At 31.0% G+C, this 24,208-nt stretch overlaps 1 protein-coding gene and 1 long non-coding RNA gene across 3 annotated transcripts; one reads left to right on the top strand and one right to left on the bottom strand.

Annotated features, from left to right (window-relative positions):
* Positions 1 to 7,753: 7,753 nt before the first annotated feature.
* Positions 7,754 to 14,675, bottom strand: LOC127064181 (uncharacterized). Its single transcript, XR_007781607.1, has 6 exons — positions 14,476 to 14,675; positions 13,785 to 13,911; positions 12,834 to 12,924; positions 12,177 to 12,252; positions 11,102 to 11,265; positions 7,754 to 11,005 (listed from the first exon to the last, which is right to left on the bottom strand). It is a non-coding gene; the product is annotated as an uncharacterized LOC127064181 (long non-coding RNA).
* Positions 14,676 to 20,274: 5,599 nt separating this feature from the next.
* Positions 20,275 to 23,260, top strand: LOC127063663 (uncharacterized). Of its 2 annotated transcripts, none has more exons than XR_007781445.1 (5): positions 20,275 to 20,625; positions 21,002 to 21,084; positions 22,029 to 22,282; positions 22,378 to 22,455; positions 22,550 to 23,260. XR_007781445.1 is itself a non-coding variant. In XM_050993662.1 (5 exons), the coding sequence occupies exons 1-5, from the start codon at positions 20,450 to 20,452 to the stop codon at positions 22,582 to 22,584; spliced, it is 450 nt and encodes a 149-aa protein (XP_050849619.1). In that variant the 5' UTR covers positions 20,275 to 20,449; the 3' UTR covers positions 22,585 to 23,260. The 2 variants fall into 2 exon arrangements, 1 of the variants encoding a protein (XP_050849619.1); XM_050993662.1 differs by having other exon boundaries at positions 22,029 to 22,106.
* The last annotated feature ends 948 nt before the right edge of the window (positions 23,261 to 24,208 follow it).

The following is a 24,208-nucleotide window of genomic DNA, read 5'->3' on the forward strand; positions in this document are numbered from 1 at the left end:
AGGGGGAGGGAGTGTGAGGGAGTGTGCTTAATGTTTTTTATATTTGAGATCAGGAACCGTCCAGGAAGTTTCTTCGTCGGAAGAAGAATTGATAATTTTCGTCGATCTCCTCGATCAATTTTTTCCTATTTGTATAATTACATATTTCTTTTTGTTAATTAATAATGAAGTTAAATATAAAATAAATACGTGTCTTGTACTTACGTATGTGAATTTATACAGATGATTTTGTTTACGTACATATGTGTAGTATGCAAGTATATTTGTATATAAATTGTGTACAATATATATATATATATATTTATATAAGTTGTATATATATATATATATATATATATATATATAAATAGAGAAATATGTACGTAAAGGAAATATAGTTATATATGTATTGTAAGATTTTATAATATTTTATATTTGTTATATATTTAATTTATATTAGAAAAATAAGTCCATATGTATAGACTTGACTTATTTATTTTCTCTCTCCCTCTCCCTCTCCCTCTCCCTCTCCCTCCCTCCCTCCCACCCTCTCTCTCTCTCTCTCTCTCTCTCTCTCTCTCTCTCTCTCTCTCTCTCTGTCTCTCTCTCTCTCTCTCTCTCTCAGTTTTCTTTCTACAAAACCAGAAAAAAAAAAGAAAGAAAATCGTCTCGTCGAACGATCCTTCGCTTCCGCGTTTGACCGTAGCATAGACATCGGTATGCCGATAACCGCCGCAACGCGGAACGAATTTCGATGGGGAAGAAGTGGAGGGAGGTAGTAAGATGAAAGGGGTCGAGGGTAACTGGGACGGAAGGGCGCTGGTAGTATTGACTCGAGCTTGTGGTGCAGGGGCGGAGTTTTCGACGTCTCTATCTTTCTCACTCCCTCTAAACTACGATCCGCACGGCGGTTGCCCTCTGAAGAGAAGTGGGGATGACTCGTTGCATAGGGGGTTTCCAACCCTCCCGCTTTACTCGCGACAAGCGACAAAACTTCCACCGAACGGTGATCCAGCAATGGCGGTAGGACTTGTTGTATTTCGCTTTCGAGGTAAACCCCATTCCCTTCTACCTTTTCGATCTTCCTCCCCTACCTCTTCGAACGACCTGCTGCGAGGGACGAGCTAAAGAGAGAGATAGAGATAGGGAGAGAAAGAGATAGATAGATAGATAGGTAGAGACAGAGAGAGAGAGAGAGAGAGAGAGGGGGGAGAAGGAGAGAGAGAGAAGGAGAAACCAACGGGACGGAGAGGGTGAAAAGGAATAAAAGAGATGGAGCTAACTCACCGAAGGCAACTTCGATGGTCGGAACAAAAAGGGAGGAGTATAGGAGTGTAAGTAGGAGAGAACGAACGATGGAGAAAGAAAGAGCGAAAGAGAAAGAGAAAGAAAGAGAGACAAAGAGAGGGAGAGAGAAAGAGAGAGGGAAAGAGAAAGATAGAGAGTAAAAGGAAAAGGTAGGAGACTATATCGCTCGGAAGCAGTAGCCTCCATTTATTTTATTACATTATCATACCAACTAGGCGCTCGATAAGTGGGACTTTAAAGCGAAGGTTCTCAAATCGTTTTCTACAACAACGATTCTAAAGCATGACTCGTGCTTACCAGATAATTATATCTCACGACTACCAATCCAATTGAATCTATTCTTGATTCCTTCTTGTCTATATTTTATTTAATTTATATTTTATTTTCTTTGATGTATTTAATTACATTTATTTGTATCTTTGTGTAATTTCTCTCTCTCTTTCTCTCTCTCTCTCTCTCTCTCTCTCTCTCTCTCTCTCTCTCTCTCTCTTTCTCTCTCTTTCTCTCTCTTTCTCTTCACCTTCGACATGTTAAAAATCTACAAGGTATTTTGCTTGATAAGAATTTCTTCGATGGAACGATTACTTTGAAAGGTGACGCTTGGGATTGGCAGCACATCGAAATACGAAGTGCAGGTAGATATCGGTGATACGAGTGGAATATTAATAATATTGAGAGAGAGAGAGAGAGAAAGAGAGAGAAAGAGAGAGATAGAATTCATCGAAAATCCCTTTTGGCAAACGCACTGATAAACAAGGAAATCCGATTTCGAAACAAAAAGCATCGGCAACGTGTCTGTGCACCGTCGACCGTCCCATTGATTATCAACTTAAATTTAAATGAAATTAAACACAAGTACGTTTATACCGAGCTGTTTTGCAATTTCGTTGGAATTAACTATTTTGGTGGACATGCTCGTAATTTGATTGAAAATAAATATGAAATAGGAGAAACGATTAATTGAAATACCAACCAATGATATTGGATATTATTTTGTTAAAATGAAAATTTAATGCAAAATGAAATTAAATTTAAGGCTGATATAAATTTTCGATTGAATAATTCTGTCTCTCCTTCTCTCTCTTATATTTTTATATATATGCATATTATATTCGTTTCGTGATTATATCATTTATATATGTAGGTATATATAGTATGCACCCTCAATAAATCTCGATACAGTTAATGGTTAAAGCTCTTTTCATGATATAGTAGGGATCAAATTGAAGAAAATCCTTGGAAATTTTTCACTCGACCTCCTTCTCGATCTCCGAAATACGATCAGTTGGATGACGTCCAAAAAAAAAGTTAGATTTTCTAGTCACGTACACCTAAGGATTATTCAAGATCTCACCTTCTGGAAGTGAACCGAATGGAACCTACTTCATTTCATATAATCACATACGATAAACGTTTCTTTTTTTCACCTTTATGATACTTTTTATTTTCTCGATTGAAAGAAAAATTGTAATTTTATTTGAAAATAGTATTCCAAAGTAGAGGACATTAACATTAATCTTTCGGTATTATATTACATTTTTTTCAATTTGCGCATATTTTCATAAGGAAAAAAAACATATGTTAAAAACGTATTCCGTACTTTTTTTTAAGCTACGAATGATAAGATTTGTTTAGCACATCATTTGTATAAATAATATTCGAACCTCTTTTTTTCTGATTAAAAGACAACAAAACTCGTTATAAAATTTTTACAGATGCAAAGTCGTCGAACGATAAAGATATCGGGAAAAGTTTCTAACGCGAGTAGAAAATAAAGCTACGATGGTCAGGAGAAGCTATTGGGCTACCTTTATCCCCTTACATTTCCTCGCTCGTTGCCTCTCATTCTCCCTCTTCCCAAAAATCAATAGCTATGCTGACGGCCAGCACGATAGACATTATACGACGTAACTATCAAATAATTATACGAAGATTATCAACCCTGTACAAAAATAAATGTTCGATGATTCATTTACTAAAGATATTACATATATAATTGTAAATATACTTAATCCATATATGCATAAATATATATATTACTATATTTTAAAGTTAATGTAATATATGTAATTACATAATTGATATAATAAAGCTATCTTATAGTATAACTATCATTATAGCTAAAGAAACGTTTTGTGATTTTCATTTGAAAGAGAAAAGTATTCATCGAGTTACCAATTACTATTTTGCAATTATATTTGGAATGTCTTTATATCATCTATGAATTAATTTCTGAAGCAAGCTAGTCTCGTTATCGGAATGAACACTTCCACCAGACGAACTCAATTCCAAGTTAAACAAGAAGCATCTTTCCATAATTTACCGTTGCGTAAAATCCAACGTCAAAGGGACTAGCGCTTTTTAAGGGTCCTGTGCCTTCTTAAAGGCTTCGATATATGCCTCGACATTCAAAGAGAAAATTGCTTCGACGCGAAAAGGGGAGCATCCCTTACAATGATTTTCCTCGAAGGCGTTTTACCCTTAAGAAAATCTGTATATATATAAGAAGCAAATTTTCATTATCAAGATATTATAAAAGATCTCTATCATTTATAAATTTAAAATAATTAAATTAAAGAATTCAACAATTAAAATAATGTTCAATAATTAACGTTAAAATATATAAATTCATTCAAAATTTTATTTGCTAAGTTAGTTTAAAGAAGTCTAATTATTTTGTTCCATGGATCATCTATCATCGAGTCTTTTAAATAATCTACAGTTATTTAATAAATAATGACATTTAAGGCAAGCGTACCAATCTATATCCATATTCATATATATACATGAATGCCTATGGTAATATGGTAAGAGAATACCTTCTAATAGATGTTACCATCTAATCTAGGAATTTTTTGTATAAGAAGTAGTTATCGACAGCGAGTAACCAATTAGTAAAATACTGTCGATAAAAAGAATTCTGATACTGTCGATAAAAAAGAATTCTGATACTGTCGATAAAAAGAATTCCGATACTGTCGATAAAAAGAATTCTGATACTGTCGATAAAAAGAATTCCGATACTGTCGATAAAAAGAATTCTGATACTGTCGATAAAACGAATTCTGATACTGTCGATAAAACGAATTCTGATACTGTCGATAAAAACAAATTTGATATTGTCGATAAAGAGAATTCTAATACTGTCGATAAAAAATTCTCTAGCGAGGAATATTTCAAAGATAGAATCTTCATTTGATATAGCAGACTACATTGTTTTATGAAAATTTTATACAAAAATGTTTAAATTTAATATAAAAATGTATTATTTAATGATGTTAAAAAACTTGTTTCTCTTTACATTAAATATTTTGTTTCCTTATCATACATATAGTATAGCATGTTATATTTTTTTTAAACACAAAATGCAATTAAACATAAATTATTTAATCAGTTACAAATCAGAATTTACTGTTTAATAAACAAACTGCATAACTGTATTACATGTCTCAAGATAATACCCTTCGATATTCTAATCATGACCGATCAAACTTTGCTGTTCGTGCCAGATATAATCATTCTCATCTTACTCAATAGCCATTGTAAAGTAGATTATTCTCTCAAACAATGACTGTTATCCAGTCGTAATGGCTACTTAGATTTCTGTATTAAATAATGGAAACTTTGGCAAAAATACTATCTCAATTAATTTATATATTACCATCGTGATAAACGATTTATTAATATATCTCAAGTCAAATTCGATAATTGCTAGTATTAAGCCTTCAATAAAGAAATAGATATATGTAAAGAAATTCAAATCAAGCAGATCATTCATAACATTAAAATGGAGAAAAAGTTTCTTCATATTTTAATGCAAAAGTAAATCAAGTTTCATTTATATTTCAAACGAAGTTTATTACAGCAAATATGTGCTGTTTTAATCTATCACTTTTAAGATAAAATCATAATCCTGTCATTATAAAACTTCTGTTGGACAGAAAACTCTGACAAATGATTTTTATAAGCCTTTTTTACAGCCAGCTTTATACCGTTAAGAGAATTCTTCGAAGATCAAGAAACAAATGATTGTCTGATATTAATTTAATAACAATTGTCAAACTTTCTACATTTTTTCTATGTGCTAATAAAAAGACTGCTTCTGAATAAGCTCCTAATTTTATACAACTGAAATTAATAATACTAGATAATTATCGTGTATAATAAAGTAATAAATTTGTATAAGATATTTAATTAGCTGATTATAATGAGCTGTAGCTTCAAAATAATCTTTTTCATATTCATAATTTTCCCAGTTTTGTAGAATTGTTTTTATCATTTCACAATACTCATTCATATAATATATGTCATAATTATTTTATAACTTTATATTACTATAAGCTTTATATAATACCTGTTTTAATTTTTGCAGATTTTGAAATTTTATTCATCACTTTTCTAACTATTCCTGAAATACACCATTAACATCTTAGTTGTATTATTATCTTCGTTTATTTTTTGTTTATTCCTTTTCAATTTCGATTTTTTTGAACCAGACTTTTTTTAGGCAGTAAAACTGAGTTGATATTCTTCACAAATGTAATGTAAAATCTATTGATCCTGTTATTATCAAATCTGGATCTAAAGGATTGCACATACAGCAACAAACAGATCTACAATGATCTACAAACGTTATTATCAGTTCTTGCTTTCGATATTCCATACTTGACATAAAGATAATTAATATAAAATACAGAGCACTTTATATTATTACTATTTCTATCCAATCAAATAAAATATAAGAAATGTATCAAAATATCTGTGCTATTCTATCATAACTACTTCAAACCAACTTTTCACTTAAATCTGGACTCCATCCTAAACCAACAATTTTGTTACAATAACCTTTCAATGTCGCAACAACTTTGTTAACAGTTTTTGAAGATATTTCTTCGGTATCATTTATTTTATCATTTGATCTTGTAAATGCCTCATTTATTTTTTAAGGTCTGAAAGATCGAGTATAGTTATTATAATTGCATTATAAGCAACAGCTATATAATTTCTAAATGAAAAGAATGTTAAATCCCTTGTAGTACTATCAGAAAGTCGTATTAAACAATATATTCCTATATTCATAACACTAATCGAATGACTAAATCCTTTAAGATCACGATTATAAAATAAAATTGTCCTAAAACAAAATAAAGAACATAAAGTTGTTAGCTATTGAAAGTATATAAATCATTTTACTTTCACCTTTATATTATCCATTTTAATTAATAACCATAAGAAATCTGGTTTCCATGATACTTTCAAGTACTAGTATTGAAATAAAAGCTTGCTTCTAAGTTATTTCAAACTGCATAATATACATTAGACATTAATCTTCCTTATCTTAATGAAATCAGTTACTAAACTTATGTTTAGATTAAATTCATTAATGCAAAATTGAAAAAATAAAGTTACAATAACCTTATTAAAATACAATGAATTCGGAATCTTTAGCTACTGGATATATATACAACATATTCAATAAAAAATGCGTAACCAAAGAAAAAATATAATTTGATTGTCACTAAAGGAAGTTTCAGTAGAAGAATATTGTTTCGTCAAAGAATACGTGTACAAATTTAAAGAGAAGATGTCAATTATATCATCAAATCTATCTTACGTATTTCTAAGTGTACACCCTACTGTACTATTAACGATAACAAATGAAATCATAATGCTGACGTTCTGTACAAATAAAAATAAAATTAATTAAACGTTCTCGTAAAGGATACAATGACAATAAATAACAATATTTGTCAACTATCGCTTATTACGTGTCATGTATCCAATACCATTTCTTATTGTAGATAATTAAAATTGATCACAAAAATTCTGGACATCGTATCTCTTCCATTCTATCATCAAAAATAACAATTGCTTATATCATTATGTTAGGTTAACGAATGCAATCCAATAACACCTTTCGCAGTCGAGCGTTTAAATCACTGTTTAGATTTACACAGAAATATGTTCTAAATTAGTAAATAATTTCAATATAATAAATACTTTTTTTATTTAGCCTTATCAATAATAGTTTATTTCGCCTCGATTGTTTTTCTACTTATTCATCCGCCAATCACAACATAACCACTTTTTACAACAGGAAGGCCAACATCACAACTCGTAACAAAAATACCACAGGTGCATTCTGTAGCTTCAATTTATATAATACCTAAATTATTTTGAAATATACCAAAGTATACAGTCATTAATCTGCGTATCGAAATTCCAGAGCAATTTCCTATCTAATAACATTTACAAGTGAAAGTTGCACATGCGCATACGTCATCTATACAATGGATCCCAACGAAGCTTGTAATTTTTCGATGTGGTATAAGAAAATATTGAAACATGAAAAATATGATATACGAGCTTAAAAACTGTCTAAATGGATACTTTGTTAATCCAAATTATGAAATTCAGAATTTTATATATATATATGTGTGTGTGTGTGTGTTTTAAAAATCTTATTTCCATATATACAAGCTTTATCTCTATAGGCATTAAATTAAAATGATTAAAATTTAATGCTTATAGAGATAAAGCTTGTATATATGGAAACAAGATTTTTAAAACATATACATATATATATATATATATATATATATATAAAATTCTGAATTTACTACAATATCAATTTATAAGAGAAAATGAAAATTAAAAATGTTTGATCTTAATCTACACAAATATTCTTCTTCAGTAACGCGTTTGTTTCAGCTCTATGTGCACTTTTATGCAGTGCACTTTCAGTGATTCCCACAATTATTATATCTTACACATTTCGCAGATATTATTTTCATACAGAACGTAATTTTATAGAAATGAAATTGCTTAATAGAACAAATTAAAAAAAAAGTGAATAATTTGTGAAATCATTGTTTCAACTTTAATGTAAAACTTGATCTTATTAAAATAAAATTATGATTTTAATCTAACCTTAAAAAAAAAATACAAAAAATGTGTCACTCGACCTTAATAATAAAAATGCATAAAATACCTAATAATTCTATTCGCGTACGTTTGACAATGTGAGATGGAATGAAAGTTACCTCGTCTCAGCTCCTAAAATCAACATCATTACACATATCATTATAAGAGCATTATAGAGCATTGACAATGTGGTAAAACTAAATATGACAAAGAGCCATTCTCGAAAGGTTCTCTTAAACCTTCGAAAATAACTCCATAGTCTAATAGTTGCCCTCTTGAGCCACGAATCGTGAGGGCCTCTTTGGCATATAGCCTCTTTTTTTCGAGCCTTAACAATTGCTATAGAGCATTCCCTAACAAATGCAACAAAAAAAAATTAAAAATAAAAGCATATTATACATTTTATGAACTATCCTAGCTTGTGGATGATCAGTGAATCGAAAGAATCCACCAATCATACGCGCTTACACAAACACATTTACTCGAATGCCCAAGCAGATATTTAATCTAATCGATGAACCTATTAATAACACTTCGTATTTGAAAAATTAGAAAGTATCGAAAAAAAACTACAAAATCTATGATCTCATCTTTTTATAGTACCATGTTTACTTTGTATCTTTACTATTTTTACTTTACTACATCTACTACATCTATAAAAAATTATATATTTTTTACAAGAAACAAACCATAAAAGAGATTACGAAGTGTTACTATACTTAATACTAAGTATCCAACACGTTCAAAATCTTTGCTAATTCGAAGGAAAGAAATTTTTAAACAAATGCAAAGGCTTTCAAACTGTTGGATACTGATAGGTATAACTTGTAATACAGAGTATCAGCAAAATATGAGAAAAAAAAACAAAGATGCTGTAATAATTGTAAAATTTGCTGAAACTTTGCCTAATATCCGGACACGGAACATTCCACTCCTGAGTGGAAATTACAACGCATCGTATCCGATCCTACCTACTTAAAATTAAATACACAGTCACGCAGAAAAAGGTATGTTACCTGCCTGCCTATAACCTATATTTAAAAAATAGCAAGACATTCGTTCCAACACATACACTCCACGATTCTCTCACATACCGCCAGGGTGCAAAATCCTACACTAGAGAGTATGCCCCGGGGCACCTCCGACACCCTAGTTCAACCACGTATTTTTTCTAATATATTAGGAGTACGTACCAATTGCTGAAATCGACTGCCAAGGCTAATGATTATTGCGTAAGTGACTAAAGCAAATAATACTAGTATATACTAGTATATATATGCATACTAGTAATATACGAATATTTTCATACAATATGTGCTGACTCTACTATGCAAAACGATATGAATAGTAATATATTAGTATAGTATTTTAAATAATAATCTATTAGTATAATTGTTTTATTCGTATTTATTTATAAATAATCGCGAAACGATGTACAATGCATCACCTAGCACGAACACACAGATGCAAAGTACATCGTGCGCAATCACTAACGCCATGACAGTCGCCAATATGGGAAGAAAACTTAAAACTAAACCCATATTAACAGTTTCTCACCCATACGAGTAACACCTGGGCACACGCATAGATGAGAACGCAGAAAGTATGGGGGGGAGAAACGGGAATTAGTTTATTAGAAGCTGAAAATCCTGATCTAAAAAATGATTAACTTATTCTAGGGCCTACGGACTATGACTCTACAAGTCTCTTTGTTTTTTATTAACAATGATTCTACTCGACTTTTTTCTTTCAAAAACAATGACTCTACTGAGACTTTTCTTTTGTCAACAAAATAGATTGAATATTTAATTAATTTTTCATGCAACAATAATCAAAATACCTCGGACGATTCCTTTTAACAAGTGACTATTCTAATTAAAGAACAAGATCATGATTCATCACTTGTTTTCCAAAATCTATCCGTCGCGCTTGTCTTCTTGTTCATTTTTTACTACATCCATATCGATATATCGAGGTAAATCGCGATTATATAGCTAAGTTACGAACAATGCATGAGGTAGATGATCACACGCTTTTTTGACGAAATCGGGTATATAGGTATCCGATTACAACTCTGGCATCACGAGCAAATATGAAGAAAAGAGTGTTTACAATCGCACTATTAATTAATCGAACCGATGAAACAAGAAGACCCTATCCTGAGCTAATAAAAAGAAGCATGTACAATAAATACAAACAATGAAACACATAAACGATTAAAATTGTACCACTGGCGAGTAAATCCAGAAAAGGAATTACTCACTGTCATGCTCGTCAATAATTTATTTAAAAAATTACAACCAATAACTCGTGCCGATTTGGACCTTTCGTCCTCGACATGATTGAGCACTGGAGGGACTCAAAATTTTTCACTCACTACTTAAGAAGTTCTGCGATGGCTCCAAAACACTCGTCCGCGATTTAGGTCGAAATTGAGGGTGGATGATTCGTAGTTGGTTGAAAATGTGGTAGGTCGACATCGACGTTGGTCGAAATCCTCTTCAGTGATGCACTGACTCTAATTCGCGGTAGTTATTTATCAACGAACGGTTACTAAATTTATTTCGCGAAAATCTACTGTCTTTTACAAACACAGTCTGTGCGACTGTTAAAAATACTTTGCGAACAAATATTGACTCTAACGACTGCATTGCACGCAGTCCATACAAGAGCACTTATCGTTTAAATCGCGAAACGCGTACGAACAAACACTGCTTCTACTTCGCGATATTTTTATTTTGACGACACGAATACTCGATTACTTCAATGCTACGCGCTCGATTGCAATAAAGTCCTGAAACAGAAAAATAGAAATAAAATAATTCATATCAGTTATAATAAAAAACTGTATAAATTATTTAGGAAATATATGATAGAGAAATATATTTACTTTATGTCTTCGTTGATGATTGTAGGAAAGGTATCCTGAAAGAATTTCTATGTTCACTCGTCGATGTACAAAACAAGAGTGAAATACAGTAATCGTTAAAGTCGATCAGGGATCCGACGAAGATGACATCACACGTAGCCGAAGATTGCCAATCCAAAATGTGTCTAAAACAAAAAAAATATACAATAATAAGAAATATATAATATAGAAATATATCTGCTTAAACTATTGTTTATTACTTAGAGGAAGGACATCCTGTGAGAATTTCTATGTTCATTCATCGAAGTACAAAGAAAGACTGATGTAGTAATTATCATAGTCAATAAAAAGTATGACTTTGTTGACATCACACGTAGTGAAAGGTCTTTAGATTAAAATTTATAAGCATCGAAATTTTAAATTAGTTATTTTAAGTTTCTCGCACGTTACAATGTTTGTAATGTTAAACGAATGTACTATTGTTTAAATATAAGTTTGTTGTGCTCCGCGTATATTAAAAACTGTTCAAAAAATGTTTAAATTATCAAAAGTTTGAAATATACCAAAGTATGCAGCTATCTGTTCGATAGTGTTTGCTTTGCGTTTTAAGATACAAGCTCAAACAATATCGATTGTTCAGATAATATCAGATGGAGGTAAGTGCATACAGAGATTCAATTGTTAATAAAAATGTAATAAATTCTGTATTATATGTAATAATTCTAAAATGAAATAATAGCAGCAGGAATAAATTCGATAGTTAATAACCTAAAAAATATACCATCATATAAAATAACAAAATTTTTATAATATTAAAATAATCTTGATAAAGTTAGAATAAAAATATTTCGTAACAAAATACGTAATTAAAATAAAATTAATCAGTGCTTTCATAGATCTGTACTCGTCCAAATAATATATTGGAATAGAAATCTCTTCTCTGACTTTTAGAAAGTTCGATGCTTGACTGTTTTTGTTTTGATTTTGGTCGGAAAATTACTTGGAAATATGTATATACAACAGATTAATGCGATCTCTATGCTGTATATACCTATTTCTTTCTATTACCTTTGTTATGAAAACGAGATAAACTTACTTATACGTATCGAAGAGATGTAAAAAAAACTGGTATATTCATTGCTCTGTACTGTAGCTCGTAAATTCTTGGAAATCTGAAAAATATAAGATCGTATTACTAAACACATTTACTATATAACTCTGCGTATAATGAGTAAGGAATATCCATAGGTGTGTATGTATGTGTATGTGTCCGCGCGCGCGCGCGCGCGCGCGCATATGGGTGTGTCACGAGAGAGAGAGTGAGAGGGAGAGAGCGAGGGAAAGGGAGAGAGAGAGGGAAAGGGAGGGAGAGAGAGAGAGAGAGGGAGGGAGGGGGAGGGGGAGGGGGAGGGAGGGGTAGAGGGAGAGAGAGTACATATATATGATCCTATAGGAAAATCGAATTTAATACAAAATATCGATCGATCACAACTATTAATGCAAAATAATTGATTAAAACATCATTAAAAAGCAAGAGAAGAATCGATATTATGAAAGTAAAACAGAAAAATCGAAGAAGAAGTATGACGTAACAGCTCCCCCAACGATCTACGAGAGGTCAATTTTATTTTCATTAATATCTTTTAAACGCGATGATGCTCAAATTTGCTAACGTGGCCTCATAAAAAACGTGCGTTTGGCTATCGATTGATATATAGGAAGACGGTATACGTTAGAAAAAATTATTAAATACCTGTAATTATGCGGAGCGACGAAACACCGTGCACACTTGTCACTTCCTCCAAAATGGCGACTAGACCACTAGCAGGGAAGGAAGGTAGATCCTGTGACGTCATCACAGATACAAAGTAGGTCAAATGAAATATTATATTTTTCAATAAAAAATAATAAAAAATATAATAGAAATGCGTAAATAATACGATGTAGACGACAAATATAATTAATTCGAATTTTAAACAGATAATAATTTTCTAATGAAATAATTATATTTTCTAACGATATAGAAACATTAAATAGATACGCACTTGTATCACAAGTACCTATATTATCTCTATGCTTTATATATTACGCACGAAATAATGAACAATTTTTACATCGAAATAATTCGATGATTTGATGTATTTATGCGTATATATATCTATATATATAAGCATATATACCCTGTATATATGTAAATCGAAGTAATGTATCACGAGTCGATAATATTTGTATATAATTGAGAATACTCGATCGAAAAGAAAGAAACGAAGAAGAAACGATAAATATGTAAATAAATATATAGAGAAATAGGACATTGAAATGTATATAGACGACGAGAATTAAAAAGCTACTACCAAAATTATGCATTATATTTGGACAGATTAACCTATATAATTTCAAGAACTGGTCTGAGTTACTAACCTATATTATTTGTTAGAAAATAGTTATATTCGAAATAAAAGCAAACAAAAGAAACTCAGATACTTCAGAACGCAGAGAGTACACATACAAAAAAACGTCGAACTCGATGCAACGCACTTACACATCATAAAATCGTATCTCTAAATGTACACATATATACGTATATTATACACGCATAAATACTTCGAAACGTCCGAAATTTCAATCGTATTATATAAATTCACAGGTTATGTTTTTTTATTTTTCATAATTATTGAGGAAATACATAAAGAAATTTACTTACTAGCAGTAAACGCTGATCCTTCTCCACTCTGAAAGACGAACGCCTTCTCCACTCTGAATCACTGAAAACGTTGTACTACACTGATTCTAATTCGAAGCACTGCACATCTCGTGAAAATCTTGAAGATCTGAAAAATGTAAGATCTCGTATTAATACAGGATAAGATTAAAACTGTGTGTGTGTGTGTTTGTAAAAAAGGATTAGAAGAGTGATGTGTATATATAGTGTGTGCAAAATGGACGCATCCAAGTATGATTGTGTGTGTGTGTGTGTGTGTGGGGGGGGTGGGTGGGTGGGTGGGTGGGTGATGTGGATGGATGGGTGGGTGGGTGGGTGGGTGTGTGTGAGTATTTATGAAAATTGAATATAATATCACAAAATTTTTACGAAAAATACGAATTTTTCAAAAAAATTATGAATGTAGGGTATCAATTTACACAGGACACTAGTGATCACGAATTGATGGGAATGTTCTTTATCCTTATGCGCTTGAACATTTATGCGAATGTGTGCACCATCTGTGTGACAGCAAAGGAGAGAAAATATTTTGTCCATTAAATTTGTGCATATGTCACGATTAAATACAGATATTTTTACAAAAGATGATATGGATCGACGTGATAATGCTTTCTGGAAGTTATGTTGATCAGTAATGTTTGAAAATCTGGGCGAAATCTTTTCTTCTTCTTACCTTATTCCCTTATCAATTTCTTTTTCGTTGCAGCTTCTTTTCCTTCTCTTAAAGCCATAAGAACTTCTGCCTACCACCGAGTACATAATAAATACATCCGGAGAGAAATTATTTATTAATTCATATTTGTAGAATAATCACAAGCAAGTATGATGAAATATTATCCTTTCCGAACATTTTGTAAGAGAAACTGATCGAAAAAAAAGATAAAATCTTTCATTATTCTATTTATTAATTAATTATCCACTGACTATGAAAGTAAAAGAGAAAAAACCTACGAAATAGTTTACGCAGGAATTTACGCAGGATATACATTACATGTCTGTGGCGGGAACTTTAAATAACTTACTATAAAATAATAATAGATCATTAATAACAAATTTCAATGATTTTTTGCAATTAAATATTATATTCTATACTGTTCTTCAGTGAAATGTTAAGAAAAATTCATGTATTTATTATGTATACTTCTATGGTATATTTCTATGATGACGCAGAAGCCATGCACGCCCAAATCAGTTAACTATTTCCACGGTGTAGATGGCGCTATTACTGTTTCAGTGCGTACCAGCCAAATACGTCTCTCTATCGTTCTCGTTAATACAGATAATTAGAAGATTTTTTCTAACATACACTTGATTATTATACACCAATCGATAGTTAATTACGTGATTTGTGGAAGACCGTGTTCACAATTCAGTTCATCAAATCATCGTGTTTAAAATATATTCACGAAAATAGAATTGACCTATTTGTTGATCCCCCAGTGAGCTACTGCGTCGTACTATTTTTTCAATGTTCCAACTTGATTTTCACGAATCGAACCTTCTCTCGCTCTTTAACAACGCTCTGATCAATAATTTTGTGTTTATAATTGTGATCGATCGATATTTCGTATTATATTCCATTTTCATATATATTCATACACACACACACACATTTTTAATCTTATTTATATCCTGTTTATTAATCTTATTAGTATCCTGTGTTAATACGAGATCACATTTTCTTCAGATTTTCAAGAATTTCACAAGATAAAACAGCAGAGTATCAGTTTGGAACAAGTGTTAGTGCATTGTTCTTCGTGGTTAGAATCAGAGTCTACTTACTACCAGTGGGTCAACTTCTTTGTTTATATATTTCCTGTGTATGTGAAGGATGAAAGAACATAATCCGTGAGTGTATAATGCAATCGAATGCTCGTACTTTTGAGAAATGAATGTGTGTATAACATACGTATATATGTGCATATGGTGAGATACGATTATTACGAATGTGTCAATGCATTGCGCCGAGCTCGACGTTCATTTGCATATATGACTACAATCTGTGTGAAAAAATATCTGTATTGTTTCGTTCTTTTCTTTTGTCTACTTTGGCTTCGAATGCAAGTACTTTCTCAGAAATAGAATAGGTTAGTAAGCCAGTCTAGTTCTTGGAATTCATATAGGTTAGTACTGTCCTAAAATAATGCATATTTTTCGTGATCGTTTTTAATTCTCGTCGCTTATATCCATTTCAATGATTAGTTCTTTATATTCTTATGTACATATGAATCGTGTTTACTTTCTTTCTTTTCTTTTCGATAGTCGAACATTCTCGATTATATACAATTATTATCGACACATGATACATTACTGTGATCGTAATTATTCGATGTGTAAATAAAAATCCAAAAAAGTATTATTTTTTTCATATACTTACAAGATACATATGATTCATATATATTAGATAAATACATCAAATCACGAATTATTTCGATTTAACAATTGTTCATTATTTCACGCGTAATATATAAAGCATAGAGATAATATAGGTATTTGTGATACAAGTGCATATCTAATGTTTCTATATCGTTAGAAAATATAATTATTTCATTAGAAAATTATTATTTATGTTTAAAATTCGAATTAATTACATTTGTCATCTACATCGTATTATTTACGCACTTATATTATATTTTTAATTATTTTTTATTGAAAAATGTCATATTTTATTTGACCCGCCGTATATCTGTGATGACGTCATAGGGTGTACTTTCCTTCCTTGCTAGTGGTCTAGTCGCCATTTTGGTGGAAGTGACAAGTGTACACGGTGTTTCGTCGCTCCGCATAATTACAGGTATTTAATAATTTTTTCTAACGCTTCCTATATATCGATCGATAGCCAAACGCACGATTTTTATGAGGCTGGCAAGTCCGGCATCATTAAAAGATATTTATGAAAATAAAATCGGCCTCTCAGAGATCACCCGGGAGCTTTTGCATCGCACTTTTTCTTCAATTTTCTTGTTTTATTTTCACAATATCGATACTTCTCTCGCTTTTTAATGGTGCTCTGATTAATAATTTTGCATTGATAGTTTTAATCGATTGATATTTTGTATTAAATTCGATTTTCATATACAATAACACACACACACGCACGCACGCACGCACGCACGCACGCACGCACGCACGCACGCACGCACGCACGCACGCACGCACGCACGCACGCACGCTCGCACGCACGCTCGCACGCACGCACGCTCGCACGCACGCTCGCACGCACGCACGCACGTACGTATGTATGTCTGTCTGTCTGTCTGTCTGTCTGTATGTCTGTCTGTCTGTCTGTCTGTCTGTCTGTCTGTCTGTCTGTCTGTCTGTCTGTATGTATGTATGTATGTATGTATGTATGTATGTATGACTGTCTGACTGTCTGTCTGTATGTATGTATATATGTATGTATGTATGTATGCTGTATGTATGTATGTATGTATGTATGTATATATGTATGTCTGTCTGTCTGTCTGTCTGTCTGTCTGTCTGTATGTATGTATGTATGTATGTATGTATGTATGTATGTATGTATGTCTCTGTCTGTCTGTCTGTATGTATGTATGTATGTATGTATGTATATATGTATATATTATAAAAACATATATACACACACACACATGTACATATAGCAACAACTATGTGTATATATAGGTACACAGTAATAATGATAAATACACAAGACACACACATACATACCTCCTGATATTCCCTACACAATTACGTAACACTTCTAATCAATTTCTATAGTAATATGATCTTACTGTTTTCAGTTTCTAAGATTTTCTACAAACAGAGTGTCGAATCATCTCTTTATAGGTTACATCTTTTCGATAGGACATGTAAGTTTATCTCATTTTAATACATGTAGCAAAGCTTAATAGAGAGAGATAGGTAACATATAGCATGGAGAAACATCAGTTGTTTCTTTGTAAGAAATTCCCGGGCAAGATGAAAATAAAAACAGTCGTGCGTCGAACTCTCTCTCAAAGCCAGAGAGATCTTTATTCCTATATGACATTTGGACGAGTACGAACAAACGTATTGAACAATTTCGTTTTAAATCAATTCGTTTAATTACGCATTTTATTATAAAACTTTTCTATTTTAGTATTATAGAAATTATATTATTTCATAGGATGGTATAGGAATTCATATACTTTTGAGGTTATCCGTCATCGAATTTACTCCTGCAATTATTACTTTATTTTAGAATTATTACATATTGTAACAGAATTTATTACATTTTTATTAACAATTGGGTCTCCGTATTGAGTTTGTATCTTTGAATACAAAACAAGCAATATCTAGTAAATGACTGCGTACTTTGGTACATTTAAAAACGCTTAGCTTTTAATAATTTAAATTTTCATAATATATTAAATTTTATTTATAAGATATTCATTATGATTTTTAGATAATATATTTTCTAATGTGTTACCTTTAGAAATGATTTACAAGAAATTTTTTATTCTTGTTTGTCGTATAATCTATTGTATATTTCAGCTTTTTAGTTTTTATAAATTATTAGAATCAGTGTTGGTAGATATTCTTCACCATCTTATGGCAGGATGTTTATTGTGCAAAGAATCAACGAAAACTCCAATTAGTAAATTTCTTTTTTAAATATTTCGTTAATAGTGGTAAAAATCTTTTATTATATTAATGATACTAATAACTTTGTTTTTTTCTTCCCTTATCTCAGATCATCATTACAATCCTAACCTTGATCATGGATGTGTTTATTTAAAGTAGTTTGGATTTTGCAATTTAAATTTTAATAATATGTGCACTTAAAGTAATTGAGAATAAAGTGGTCAGTTATACAGTGAAGGTGTGTTCATATAAAGTGTTAGTTTTCTTTTCAAGCAATTGTACTGATTGTTTGCGTATTAGAGTCAGTGCATCATTGAAGATAATCAAGAAATGAATACACTACTTCTATCGAATAATATTGGTAAGTTAATTTATAAATTTGACATCTAATAATTTCATAGTTTTTCTATTGCAATAAATTCCAAAAAGATTTGTTCACAATCGTTTCATAGATAACCATTATGATCGTGTCTTACCAGTTTTCAACGAGATTGAGTCACTTTATTTTCGACTTACTTCAATATCAAATTATTTCATTTTCAATTTCCTATGGATCATCCTCCTTTAATTTATTCTTCTTGTTTCATAGATTGGATTAATTAATAATGCAATTAATAAGCACTTTTTTATTTGTGTTTGCTCGCGATATTAGCAATGAAATGGGTTATTAATTTACCCGATTTCTTCAAAAAAACATGTAATGTGATCTACGTTATATGCTTCATATTTAGTCTATTTAATGGCGATTTATTTCGATATATCGATATAGATGTAGTAAAAAATGAACAAGAAGACAAGCGCAACGGATAGATTCTGGAAGACAAGTGATGGATCATCATTGTTAGTAATTTAATTAGTATAGTCACTTGTTAAAAGGAATCGTCTGAGATATTTTGATTATTGTTACATGAAAAATAAATGAAGTATTCAATCTACTTTGTTCATAAAAGAAAAGTCTCAATAGACTCATTGTTTTTGAAAGAATAAAGTAGAGTTATTGCTTTTGAAAAAATAAAATAGAGTCGTTGAAAAAAGACAAAGAGAATTGTAGCATCACAACGTATAGAACATAGAATAAGTTACTCAATTTTTAGATTAGGATTTTCAGCAATTAATATATTAATTCTCGTTTTTCTTCCTGTGCTTTCTCTATTTTTTGTTCAAGGATGGTTTTAGAGTTATGTTATATTTATCGATTTTCTTCCATAATTTAGTATTAGGAACAGTTATAGTTCTTTGATATTGACTATAATTATCGAATGTGTTCCATAGTTGTGGTTAGGGCACAAAGCAAAGAAGAGCACTGAAGTCTATGTTATTGACTTGTGACAGAATTCGCGTCGTTCTTCTCTTATTACGGGTAATTGGTATTTATTTTTTGAAATAAATTATCTTCCATTATATCATTCGATTCCTAAAAGTGTGTTTTCTACGGTGCATTATTCGAAAATCGTGACAATGATACTGAAAAAGAAATATTGATGAAAATAAAAGTGGTGACTGCATATTGTGCCTTTTCTTTTTTTCGTATTTTTTGGCATTATTTCTCTACAGATTTCCCTTTTTTATCCTAAATATGTGGTTATAGAATATTTGCGATGCATTTCGATGATTTTTATACTCGGATATCGCATTTATAAAAATTTTATATTTTCCATTATTAGATCGAGAAATTACGTTTATTTCGGACGACATTAATCAAGGTGGCGTTAAGTACGTACAGGATGAGAATCTTTTTACCATCGAAGTCAATGTTGTTTGTTAAGTCGTGACAGAAGCTGCGTCGTTCTTTCCTTAATTACGAGTAATTAGTATTTATTTTTTAAGATACATCATCTTCCAGTATATCACTCGATTCCCAAAAATGTGTTTTTTATGGTGTATTGTTCGTAAATCGTGACAATAGTACTGAAAAAGAAATATTAATGAAAATAAAAGTGGTGACTGCATATTACGTCTTCTTTTTTATCGTATTTTTTGACATTATTTCTTTATAGATTTTACTTTTCCCTCCTAATTATGTGATTATAGAATATTTGTGATGTATTTCGACAGTTCGTATGATTTTATATCGTATTTACAAAAATTTTATATTTTCGAGAAATTATTCATTGACTAGTAACGTATCTGCGCATGCGCTGCGCATGCGAATCGTCTTATCAGTAGATGCAACGCCATTTTGTGTTCAGTGCTTGACAGGTACACGCGGAAGCCGTATCGTCCTCATTAATTTCAGGTAATTAATATATTTTTCTACTGTACACGGTCTTCCTAAATATCAATCGATTGCCAAAAACGTAATTTCCACGCGTGAATGTTCGCAAGTTGGGGTATTTAAGCGTTTAGAAGATATTCGCGAAAATAAAATCTGTGTTTTGCAAGCTATTGCGTTACTTTTATTTTTTAATTTTCTGGCTTTATTTCCACGATATCGATATTTCTCTTATTTTTTAACGATGCTTTTAATAATAATTTATCATTAATCGTATTTCCTATTATATTCGATTTTCACACACACACGACGCTTGGGATTTTTCTGTACTCATATATGTATATATATATAATCACACATAATAAATATTTTCTCTACTAATTCATCTTTCGTTTTTCAGGTTTCCAAGAATTCTACGTACCGCAGCGATGAGATATCCCGGCTTTCTTTTTCTACATCTTTGTCCTTCGTCCTGTGTATTAGGTAAGTCTTTCTCTTTTAAAGATACAAAGCGAGTTTAATAGAGAGAGATGGGTAGTACTCGGTAAACTAACACAGCAGAGATCAGCGTATTTCAAAGAAATCTCTTTATCGAGCGCGTAACGAAAACAATGAAACGTGTTCAAGCTCGTCCGAAGTGATATAGTACGCTGTAGCTTACAGAATCTTTCAGCGTGTGCGTAACCAAGGAAACTTAGATTAATTTCTTCCTTTCATTTATTTTATTTTAGAATATTTTAATTCTAATTTTGTTTGCATTTATTTGATATCATAGGAAGAAAGTATATATTATTGCACAAGAAAGTATACAAATTTGTATAGTTTATAATTTAGTCGATTGGTGCAGTTATTGTTTTATTTAAAAAATTTATAACATTTTCGTTACTATCGTCATTCGTAGTAATTCTCACGTGAGTAAAATTGCAATTGGTTTGATTGAAATATATCTTAAGCATGTACTACAGAGGGTTATATATTTTGATATATCTCAAAAGCTTTATTTAATATTAATTAAATTAACATTGGATTAAATTTCAGACATTAATTATTTATTAATATTTTTCAATAATATACTTTTTAATATGCTATCTTTGGTAATGATTCACAAGACACGTGTTTTATAAATGTATTTTTTTATATATGAAAAAAGAAAAATCTATCACTTTGTATGTTTCAACTTTGCAGATTTTAGAAATTATTTGTGATCGTGTGCAAATCGGTCTTAGAATCAGTGCTTGTATTATTCTAATTTACTTTTTATAGCTAAATAAGCTAATTAAATATAATTAGATTAAATAGAAATTTGTGAATTAAAGTTATACTTGCACCATTCTTTATTTTCCTTGAGTAGAATGCTCAACGTTTTCTCTATAAATTTCCAAATTTTTTTAACATAACCATATTGATAATCTTAACTTCTTTCTTAGCTCAAATAAAAGAAGAATCGTTTTCTTTGTCATTACGGGGTAGAATACTTATCGTACAAAGAACCAGCAAACATTCCGGTAAATAAATGTAACTTTACATATTTCCTCAATAAATTTAATAAGTTTTTAATATGACAATGATACTAATAAATTGGGTTTTTGTTTTTTCTTCAGTTTAAACACAAGAAGAATCACTCTTTTCATCATTACAGGCAGGATGCTGTTTATCATGCGAAGAACCAGCAAACATTCCGGTAAGTAAATGTTACTTTACATATTTCCTCAATAAATTTAATAAGTTTTTAATATGACAATGATACTAATAATTTGATTTTTGTTTCTTTTTCAGTTCAAATAAAAAAAGAATCATCCTCTTCATCATTCTCGGGCAGGATGTCCATCTTGCAAGCATCAACGAAGATTTTAAGTAAGTAAAGTTTTTTATTAAACATTTCTTCAATAATTTGAATGATTTTTTATTATAACAATGATACTAATAATTCTGTTTTTCTTATTTTCAGAATATCATTGCAACCATGTACGAAGCAATGAATAAATCGAGTGTTGTATCGCTAAAACAAAAACTAAAAAATCGCGAAATAGAAGCAGTGCTTGCTCGTTTGTTTAAATTATACCGCGTTTCGCGATTTAAATTAATTTTAAGTGTTTTTGTGTTGACTGCGTGCAATGCAGTCAGTTATAGAGTCAGTGTTTGCTCGTACAAAGTGACTTCAATAGTCATGTAGACTGTACTTATAAAAGATAGTAGAGCTTCGCGAATTAAATTCAGTTCGTTAATAAATATCTATCGCGAATTAGAGTCAGTGCATCACTGAAGAGGATCTCGACCAACTTCGGTGTCTACCTACCTCATTTTCAACCAGCTACGTATCATCCAACCTCAATGTCGACCTAAATCGCGGACGAGTGTTTTGGAGCCACCGTAGAACTTCTTAAGTAGTGAGTAAACAAATTTTAAGTCCCTCCAGTGCTCAATCATGTCGAGGACGAAAGGTCCGAATCGGCACGAGTTACTGGTTGTAATTTTTTAAATAAATTATTGACGAGCATGACCGTGAGTAACTCCTCTTTTGGACTTACTCGCGAGTGGTATATTTTTAATCGCTTATGTGTTTTCATTGTTTATATCTATTTTATTAGTTTAGGATAGGGTCTTGTTTCATAGATTGGATTAATTAATAGTGCAATTAATAAGCACTTTTTTTATTCGTGTTTTCCCGCGATATTAGTAATGAAATTGGATATTTATTTATCCGATTTCGTCAAAAAAAAAGCATGTAATGTGGTCTACGTTATATGCATTGCTTCGTATTTAGTCTATTTAATCGCGATTTACTTCGATGTATCGATGTAAATGAACAGGAAGAAATGAACAAGAAGACAAACGCGACGGATAGATTCTGGAAAACGAATGATAGATCATGATCTTGTTCTTCAATTAGAATAGTCACTTGTTAAAAGGAATCGTCCGACGTATTTTAATTATTGTTGCATGAAAAATTAAGTCAACATTCAATCTATTTTGTTGACAAAAGAAAAGTCTCAATAGAGTCATTGTTTTTGAAAGAAAAAAGTTGAGTAGAATCATTGCTAATAAAAAACAAAGAGACTTGTAGAGTCATAGTCCGTAGGCCCTAGAATAAGTTAATCATTTTTTAGATCAGGATTTTCAGCTTCTAATAAACTAATTCCCGTTTTTTCCCCCCATACTTTCTGCGTTCTCATCTATGCGTGTGCCCAGGTGTTACTCGTATGGGTGAGAAACTGTTAATATGGGTTTAGTTTTAAGTTTTCTTCCCATATTGGCGACTGTCATGGCGTTAGTGATTGCGCACGATGTACTTTGCATCTGTGTGTGTTCGTGCTAGGTGATGCATTGTACATCGTTTCGCGATTATTTATAAATAAATACGAATAAAACAATTATACTAATAGATTATTATTTAAAATACTATACTAATATATTACTATTCATATCGTTTTGCATAGTAGAGTCAGCACATATTGTATGAAAATATTCGTATATTACTAGTATGCATATATATACTAGTATATACTAGTATTATTTGCTTTAGTCACTTACGCAATAATCATTAGCCTTGGCAGTCGATTTCAGCAATTGGTACGTACTCCTAATATATTAGAAAAAATACGTGGTT

Source organism: Vespula vulgaris, chromosome 5, assembly GCF_905475345.1.
Source record: "Vespula vulgaris chromosome 5, iyVesVulg1.1, whole genome shotgun sequence".
NCBI classification, from domain to species: domain Eukaryota; kingdom Metazoa; phylum Arthropoda; class Insecta; order Hymenoptera; family Vespidae; genus Vespula; species Vespula vulgaris.